This window comes from Neodiprion virginianus, chromosome 3, assembly GCF_021901495.1.
Source record: "Neodiprion virginianus isolate iyNeoVirg1 chromosome 3, iyNeoVirg1.1, whole genome shotgun sequence".
NCBI classification, from domain to species: Eukaryota; Metazoa; Arthropoda; class Insecta; order Hymenoptera; family Diprionidae; genus Neodiprion; species Neodiprion virginianus.
This window is the reverse complement of record NC_060879.1, coordinates 15,738,373-15,748,683: the sequence shown is the minus strand read 5'-3', so window position 1 is coordinate 15,748,683 and position 10,311 is coordinate 15,738,373. Positions and strand designations below refer to the sequence as shown.

At 39.1% G+C, this 10,311-nt stretch overlaps 1 protein-coding gene across 1 annotated transcript; it reads left to right on the top strand.

The window, feature by feature from the left end:
- The first annotated feature begins 200 nt into the window (after positions 1 to 200).
- On the top strand, positions 201 to 1,952 carry LOC124299587 (uncharacterized). Its single transcript, XM_046752854.1, has 3 exons — positions 201 to 858; positions 918 to 1,255; positions 1,896 to 1,952. The coding sequence occupies exons 1-3, from the start codon at positions 201 to 203 to the stop codon at positions 1,950 to 1,952; spliced, it is 1,053 nt and encodes a 350-aa protein (XP_046608810.1).
- The last annotated feature ends 8,359 nt before the right edge of the window (positions 1,953 to 10,311 follow it).

Sequence of the window (10,311 nt, the reverse complement as noted above, 5' to 3'; positions counted from 1 at the left end):
ATGAAGAGATTAAACAGACCAAATGTATCGAACTACTAGGAACACTTTTAGATGAAAAACTAACATGGAAGGATCACATTCAAAGACTACGAGCAGACTGTTATACTAGACTGAACATACTTAAAGCTATCTGCTCCACCCACTGGGGAGCCGATAAATAGTCACTCCTCCTCACGTACAGGGCAATAATTAAAACAAAGATGGATTACAGTGCAATCTTCTATGACACAGCGGCTAAAACAACAAGACTAAAACAACTTGACAGTATCCGGAATCAGGCACTACGACAACTTGACAGTATCCGGAATCAGGCACTACGACTTAGCCTCGGCGCCTACCGAACAAGTCCAATAAACAGCCTACTAGCAGAAGCAGGAGATAGCCCGCTAAAACTGAGGCGCACCGAACTAACATCTAAATACGCAATCAAGGCCAAAACCCAATCAGAAAACCCGGCCTTTGGCTTCATGAACGACAAACCGGGAACAGATATAATCTATTCATCAAAGAACACCAAATTAAAACCACTAAGAGTCAGAATTAAAAATATACTAGAAGAACTCAACATAAAAGTTCCCCAACCGATTCCTAGAAAACATAGTGGTCCACCCTGGCTAAAACACAGCATTGCAGTCAATCTGGATATGTCCGAGCTACCAAGAAAAACCGCAACTCAGCAAACCTATCCGAACCTCTTCCTAGCTACCCAAGAGAAATATAAAGACCACAAGGCTTACTACACAGATGGCTCAGTTGGAAAAGGCCAAGCCAGCTGTGCCGTGGTAAATAACCGAAAAAAAAAGGTTTCAGACTTTACGACTCTCGACCGATATTCACATGTGAAGCCGCTGCAGTCTGGTTAGCACTTAAATGGGCTACAGAAGACCAGGACAACGGATACACTGTCATATTTACAGACTCCATGTCATGTCTCATCGCACTGCAAAACACGGAAAACACATGCTCTCTGATAACTAACATCAAAGAGAGTATCAAAAGTTTAACATGCAACAACAGAAGAGTTAGTCTAGTATGGATCCCAGGACATCAAGGGATAGCTGGTAACGAAGAAGCGGACCAATTAACAACAGAAGCCATTGACAATAACATTATTGATGAACTACCAATAACGACGATACAAGACACAAATAAACTCATTAAACAAACAATCTGGACCCAATGGAACGACCGATGGTTGAACGAAAGACAAACCGGCTTAAGCGAGATCAGAGAATCGGCCACAGAGGACAACCCAGTAGACTCATTCTCCCGTAAAGAGCAAGTTGTACTCAACAGATTGCGAATTGGGCACACTAGAATCACACATGAGTATCTAATAACCGAAGGACCTAAAAATCATTGCGAATGGTGTGGGGCCGAAAACAGTGTCAAGCACATATTATTCGAATCCCCAAAACTAACTGCTATCAGAACCAAACTGAAACTACCAAGTGCAATGAAGGATTGTCTCAACACTACCAACGGATGTTCCAGGACGGAAGCTTTTCTCAATAAAATAAGAATTATAAATAGAATTGATAATAGAAAAAAAAAATTTAAACTGATATAAATAATTGTGAGAAAATTGATAATAATAAGAAGTATCCTTATAAGGTAGTCGCTAATAACCAAGCAGTTACAGCGACTTTAAATGAATTATTAAAAAAAAAAAAATTCTCGTTACCTTTGTAAACGTGTAATTCTTGATAGCATTTGTTCGTCTTCCTTATTCTGACGTTCACAGGTACGTATTTTGCTATACACACCACTTCGCCTGCAATATAAGCGATGTGGCCTGGTTTTTTCATTAAATGGAATGCAAATTCTGTTGGCGCTAGAGGAGCTGTTGAAAAAGCTAAATGTAATACTTTATTTTCGACTTCGCATTGTTGTAGTGTATCGTTGTCAAGAGTGATAATTTGGTTTCTGACATGTCTTTCGAGATAAATTAATTTGGAATTTACGTATGTGAAAATATCTATATTTATTACTTCTATTCTATTATTTTCTGCGAAGAAGTCTCCGATCATCTTATCTATACCGATAAGTTTGGGATGCTCTGTTTTTATTAGTCTATATCCACAGAGTGGGTTCCACGAGTTGCTAACGCAAATGTCATTTTGTTTGCGACGACTGAATAAATTTCTTGACCATACTTTTCAACAGAATTGTCTTTTATCTTTTGAGCCGATCCTTGGTAAAAACTGCATATCCGTCAAAATTGCATTTATCTACTTGACTTGTGTCCCAGTATGTGGTGCCACCTTCTACGTCGACATAATTACCTGTCGAATATTCACATCGTACGCCAGATTTAAGAATAATTTCGCTTTTCTGCAGGTTTACCGTTGCATGATAGTCTTGTAATGTAATAAAAATTTCTCCATATGCTACCATATCGTTCCAATTACCGTAGTGGTCGGAAAAATGTTCACCTTTGCAATTTCCTTCATTATCTATGCTTCCTGCTAAAGTTAGGGGTCTAGATGTTGTTTAATTCAATTTGATATACATGAGTAATTGTCTATGAGTTTGGTACGTGTGTGCATAGTGTAGATTTTTACATTCGTCTCGCGATGTATCGTTTATATATTTTATGTCACCATATGATACTGCTGATATATGCAAGTGCATTCCGCAGAAAAATATTGATCGATGAATTTCTATTTTACATTGAATTAATTTTACGTTTGAAAATTCTGCTGTTTGGAGCAATTGTATACTTGCATCTATTGAAACGGGGATTCGAGGTTGAAAAAAAAATATGAACACGTCTGAGCCTGCACATCCTAACCCTAATCAGCGTGGGGCATGTGACAGGAAAAATCGGCTAACGAAAAGTCAGTGGCGAGCGACGTCTGATGAGAAAAAAATCTGGTCTTCCCAACTCTTGGGTTGAGTGATTCGTGTTTATACCGTTCGAAGAAAGGTCACGTATACCATTCGGAGAAATTCTAACCCACGAACACTTGCTACTAGAGCAATGTTTTACGACACTATTTTGACAGTTGGCAGAAAATGAAGCAGCGGTGAGGTGTAAGGATAATTTGCAGAATAAAACTATAAATTACATAAAATTCACAATTATTCATCATGTATTTTTTACCACAAATAACATTCATAATATTTTTATATTTTCCCTGAAATAAATTTATATTACACGAACGGGTGAAAGTTATGAAGGTATATGTATAATTGTATAAAATTCTATTTTTTCCAGATATGTGAATAATATTATTGGATATTTCATTGCAATTCTATCTATGAACTAGGATATAGTTGTAATAATTGTAATGAATTTTATTGGTATTTTTGTACATATTGCTAGCATTTTTTAAGCAGACGGTTACATTCCTTCAAATACCAACTACTCAGCCACTGCACGTTTTCAAAGACGCAGTTGTATGCCGGGATGTATTCAGGGTTGTCATCATACCAAATCGATCCTTTCCCCGCATGCTTCCAGATATTATCCGATGGGATGTATCCATGGTCTAAGTCGAGCCAGGGTGCCGCTTCCATATATTTCAATTTGCCAGTGTACGGGGTGTGATGTATAAATCTTCCATATTAATAATCCTCGTTGCCGATTATTCTCAAATACTGCTGGTAGAAGACTAACTATTCGGTCTCCCACACACCAGCTTTATCACCCTCGCGGATGAATTTCGTAGAAGTAGAGGTGATCACATAGATTATTTACGGTACATAACTGCATGAAAATTCAAACTTGTTGAATTCTCCAGCATGGTATTTCATTTGTAGACGATTTTCCCCAGCCATCTTACACATTTCAGCCAGCTGATAAGATTTTTCTTGTAAAACCCTCGCGATTCTCGGTTGTAAGAAGACGTTGTATTCACCCTCGATCGTCGCCAGAACGCATACCCCGAATTTCTTTTTGACTAGTCGTATCCCAGTGACGTTATGCACCTCCCCAATTTCGCGTTCCGACATCTTCTTGGTCGGCAGATTCTCCAGGCGGATGACGTTGTTGACTTTTGTCAGATCCATTGCGTTTCGATCAGAGTTTCTTTTTTCACAAGTAAGAATTCACGACGCGAAGAGACGATGAGAACAGAGTGAATATTGGAATAAGCTCACGTTTTATATACCACCCATCCCCACTACAATTTTCCGTCGATCAAGTCTGGATATGCATTTTCTGGGAAGAATTTTTGTGAACGCTGTGACGTGGATTTTTCCCGCTCCTCGGTCACTTGGAGAAAATGACCGAGAACTTACCGCGTGCATAATCATTTGGCGTCCACGATGTACCCTGGATCTAAAACAATATCGCAAAGTTTTGTTGGGCGCCTGGCGTGATTAACACGCCTCGAAATCATTAATGCGCTATTCCTCGGGCATATGCTCGATAGCTCAGTACCGCGGAGAGGGGAGGGGTAATTTTTGGAGAGAGAGAGAGACACTCGAAATACACACGCTATTTAACAAAAGTAAAATAAAATCTCATATTTCACAATAGCGGTGGTACACAACAAAAAAAATATAATCCAAAAATCGCTCATCGCGAGTCTAAAACTAAACAGAAAATTACACGTAACCTACTCTATTTCGTACTCTAATGAGCTCGCGGCTCCCTAACTAAAACGTCACTCAACGATCACAAAATCCGCATACGCAATTCTCAATTTGCAAATTCGCCATTTGTTCTCCATGGCGATTATTGCTTGAAACGAAACGAAAACTAATTATTCGACGGTGCGCCGTCGGGCTACCGAACAGACGGCGTCCTCAATCTCACTCGAGATCTCACCCGACTCGGAGCTTCGACGCTACCGCGAGCTGCCCTGAATCTAAACGAATCCGCAAACGCTACTATATTTTAAACGCAACTAAAACTCAATGCTCAAACTTCTCGTCTCAACTGCTGCTCAACGCAACGGCAATTTTGACTATACATCACCTTAACTCGACTAAACACTATCTTAACTAAACGTAAACTTAACTAAGCGCAAGCGCCACTGCATTTAACTTCAACTAAACACAAGCTCTAGGTAATGCAACTCAATCTACATTATCTTGAATAACGGGTACGGAACTCAATGCAGGCGCAACTAAACGTAACCTAAGCTATACGCAATCGCAACGCATCCGAAATCAAATCTTTTCAAAATCCTCCAAAACGTTACCCGCTAATCCGAGCACTCCAATTCGGCACTTCTCGACCTACTCGAGAGGTGACACTAAAAAAAAACGATAACGCGGCTCGACCCGGTACGGCAAAATTCGGCTATACTTGATTTCACTAACGAGAAAGATTCAACTAAAACCCGTGACTCTACTCAACTTTCTCAGAAACTCAAAATTTACTTCACTCTAACACGCGTACTCAGGCTACGGTCATCAAGCAAAAGAATCGGCAAAAGAATTTCGAGCACTTCTCTACAACGCAAATCCAAAACGGCTATCCGTTACTCGGCAAGCCTTTTCGCAATTATGCTCGAAATTCAATCGCGGGGATAGAAGCAGCGCTTACCTTCTACATCCTTGCAACCCCTTTTCCATTTCCCTCGCGATTTTTGGGTGACTCCATTGCTTCGCGAAACTCCCCCAAAACGTGACTACTAATCACGACCGCCAGAACTAGAGTGGTTTCAAAAACCTACTACCTGCCGCAACACGGATCTCGATACGCCATCCCACACGTGACATCATACCCACAAGAATACGCAATAATCGATCCGTCATCGATTTCGTCGATCGCGCAACTCGACGCGCACCTTCGATAGCATCGCTGCGCAGAACTTAAAGCTAGCTCGCAATCTGGTCCTTCGCGCAGCTCCATGACGTCTTGGCGGTGAGCGTGGTACTCCCTCGTCGCTAGTCGGTCCGTCGCAAGTTCGCTGGTCAATTGTTAGCGGGGTGAAGGGGGAGAGGCTGCGACGCGCCGGCCGCCAGCGGGAATCGCGTCCACCTTGGATTCCCGCGATGCGGGGATCTGCGTCGGCTCCCCCTCCGCAGCCTCGACATCCTTCCTTCGCAATTGTCGCTAGTCCGCCACTTCGCAATTTCCTCGAATTCGGTGTCGACTTCTTGCCTGATGCCGTTGTAGCTCGAAAAAGAAAAAAAACAAAAAAAAACCCGAAATATCTTACGCTATACGCTAAGGTGTCCCCTCTTGTAGTTTCGGATGCGTGACTCTAGTCCTGGCGCTCTTTTGCAAAAACTTCGCGACTCAATTTCGGAAATTCCTAGATTTTGGTTCGGCCCAGGGTTCAAGGAGCCCCTTTTAACGGGCATCAAAAATGCCACGTTACAACGCATACCCCCTGTCCCACACTGATTTATTGACAATGCCGTCTGCTATTTCGTGAGAAAAAATTTCACGGTATAATCAAAACATCCAATTGTTATTTTGAAACGTTGTATTTCACCCCATTGGCACCTCTACCTAATATTAACCCTCTATACTACAGGCCTCGACCTGCATTTTGTGGGAAACAATTTTACAATTTATGGAAAGCATCCAACGTCACTTTTTGAAACGTTCTATTTCACCCAACCATATGATAAAAAACGTAGCTATCTTGCGGCGAGCATTGGAAACAACAACAAATGGGGGGGGGGGGGGGGGCTCGCCGTATGCGACAAACCTGCGGCAACAGTTGTGCCCTGAAACACCAGCTGTCGGTAAGGTAAACGGTAACACCATCTTGCGGTGGATATTGGGCGCGCAACAGAAACGATCGGCAAAACAGCGAATGGTGGCGCCATCTATGTTCATGCACTCATCGGTAGCCATTCCGTCGATGAAATGTTTGCCATCTAACGGCGAAAATTTGAAATGTCTGTTCATCTGACGGCAAATAAATTTGAAATGGGGGCTTATCTGACAACACAAAAATCTTATTATCAAACTGATTTTCGGTAAAATAAAGCAAAAATACAGGTGGCGCCATCTACGATAATGCTTTTATCGGTAACACTATCCTAGATAAGGCTTACCCTTCACGGGTAACATATTGACTGTCAGTAAGATACGAATCAGGGCTACTCGGTCAGTTCGCCGTTATTTCCGGTTCCCGATCTCTTGTATCTTTAATACTTAGATTAGACTTATTAGTAGAGATTACAAGTTTACAACACATTATCACTCATTTCAATGTTTTCACAACCCACAGATAATACTCAAGTATGTCAATAAGATTCTCAACGTAATTGAGGTTATGGAACAGTTGTTTTTGGTGTTGATGGTTCAATAAATATTTTTGAATACTTTTTCGACATCTCAGCTCCCTGAGTGAGGTTTTCCTTGGACAATAATATTTATTGCATATTGGCAAATGAATACAAAATACATCGAAGTAGAGAAGGGGTTTTGACCGTAGCGGATATCAACGGCTCTTTCAATATTGTAGATCATAACCCAATAATAACAGGTTCGCCAATGAGACGGAAATCATGCGTTTTAGTGGTATAAAATTGGTATAGAATTAAAAAAAAAAATACGATTTTGATATACCGCTTTCATATCCATGTAAAATACCCACATGAATACGCTGATTTCAGGTTTATTCAATGTGGTAAATGAACGTATAATAATTTACAAAATGATACACTTTGTACACCCTTATTTTATTCGTTTATACGAAAGTATGATATACATTATCAATACAATTTTCAGACAGAAGATTGAACGATTTTTTCCTACGCATGGTTTCGGTATTTATACAACAAATAAAGTACGTTTTTGGCAAGCGTTTCCGATCCAAGTCATTTCGAATGAGCCTCAAACGCTAAAGCGTAGTCACTGATATATTCCAAGGATGAACATTCATTTGATGTTTATTCAAATCCGTGTAACGTAGGTCTTTTTTGGTATCTCGACAACGAACGATACACGTATACATCAGACGTGATTATGTCAAATCCTTCTCGACAATTGTGTACGCTTAAAAGTGGTCATCGATATTACGAATATTCATGTTCATTTGATGTGTATTCAAATGCGTGTAATGGAAGTCAATCATATGTTGTACAGACTGTTGATTAATTGCGAATAGTAATTCAAAAAATTTACAGGTATCTCCACAACGAACAAGACAGCTAATACAGACAGCGTATGTTATTATGCAAAAATCCTTATGATCGGTGAAACATGATATTATCATTTATTAGGATTGGCACCTTGGGTGAGTCCATAGATGTCATCCTATTGAGAACACCTTTGTCGACATAGTGTTTGAGGGGCTACATCTACCTAGAGAAGTAGAAGAAAATCCTTCCTTCTTTTTTTAATTTGCTAAAGGATTCAAGTGTTAATAATATATTGGTCTTTTATTGGTGTCGAAGGTCGAAAGTAAGGTCCAGATTTAATGTTTCGGCTCATGAAGTAGGGCTTTCTTAAGAACTACAATTTATCTCAATGTGTAAGTACAAGTAAAGAATCCAAAAACATGTTCCTTCTGTTTCATCAGACATGTGACATCTATTTCTGAATCCTTTACTGTAGTAATTACACAATGGAATGAATTATATTTCTGAAGAAGGCCTTCGTCATGGGCCAAAATAATAAATTTATATTTTGCTTTTGACCTGCGACGCCGATAAAAAAGGAAAGTATAAACTTCGATGGCCACTTTTGAAACGGTTGATTCAACATTAAACATTTATTTTTCAGACCAAAAACTCAACTTAGATGACGATATTTTGTTAACGGAATGTAATATCACTTCTCTAAGACGATTCTTAAAAATAGCAACATCATCATGGTATAACCCGACTTGATCTAGTTATTCAAGCCGCTTTCAAATCGGTACACAGAAATAAATTTATAATACATGCGGATATGCGATTATATTAAAAATATGATTAGGCAAGCCTATAGTATTCATTCTATTTAATGACGTGTTTAATCGTCGTCGTTTTACACAATATGTTATAACTCCCACGTAACACGTTTATTAAACATCCGAATACATGTTATAATATAGATAACTACACGGCTCTAAGTGTGATCTGCTCTCGTTTTACGTGCCCACACCACTGCTCGACACGTGTCGCGTCGCCCCACTCCCGCTCTTATGGCCGCCTCCCCGCGGCCGAGTCTACAACACAATATTATTATGTACATGGAGGGGCTATTCAATGTCGAATATTGCTCAAGTATCAAAACATAATCTAAATTAATAATTTGATATAAAGTCAAGTAAATACAATAAAAATGTAACAAGAAAACTGTGAAAATAAGGTTGATAGTTCTAAGCAGCTTGATTTAGTTGAATAAATGAAATTCTACAAAACCGTTGGCGATAAAAAGTAGCGCACAAATAATGTGAAATAAGGAGCTAGTATCAACGAGTATCGCGAGTACCGACGTGTCTCGACGAGTCTTTGAATGCTTTAGCTGGTGAGCTCGCCTATGCGTGCGTGTGTCGGACGTATACAAAGGCGCGTTTCGACGCACCCGTGCGCTCAATTTTTTCTTTTTCCACAAAACGATTCCGCGTGTAGACTTCGATCGATATTGAGCCACTGTCAAATAAATAAAATTGACATTACGCGGCTAAAACTTTTTCAAGTTGAATTTCAAAGCAAGTCAAATATGGATGGAAAAAAATTTGATCATTCGTATTTTTAATTAGAATTTCAAAATTTTCAAAATAAGTGCTACTTTATAGGGAGGAATCGTGGTTATATATTGTTACTGATAATATAATAGAAACTTAATGAAAAGTTTATGTTTATTAGTGAATTTTCATTGGTTTATTGTTAGACTTTGATAACGCTTTCAAACTACAGGTATATTTATATAATTCAATCCAATTTCACAATATAAAATTTATCGCACAGAGTATGTTTTGCAATTCGTAGGTATAGGCTTATTCGGTATCGATTCGTAAGACTAATAAATGAGGGATAATAAGTTAAATAGGTTTTCGAAATTATGAAAATACGGTATAGCAAGAATTGCGAGTGACTAACAAGTACTTTCGAGTATCGCCGAGTACTACACGAGTACCAGCGAGTCTTTACCAGTATATTTTTCCGATTAGTAATGCATCTACAGTATTTAGCACGAAATCTTGCATAACTTATTTGAAAACAGAAATGTAATTGAATAGTTAATAGTACTCAGTTCTCTACGAATTTAGTCGAGAGTGTCCATCAATAAACACGGAATGGTATATAATACAAAAAGTCAGTATAAAATTGGTATGCATGTAATTAATAAGCGTTAGATACTATCATGCATAACTTAGTTTCGTTGGATACATGAATAATGAATACGTTTAATATACAATTGATACCTTGAAAACGTGAATAATACGTTTACTAATAGGTCAG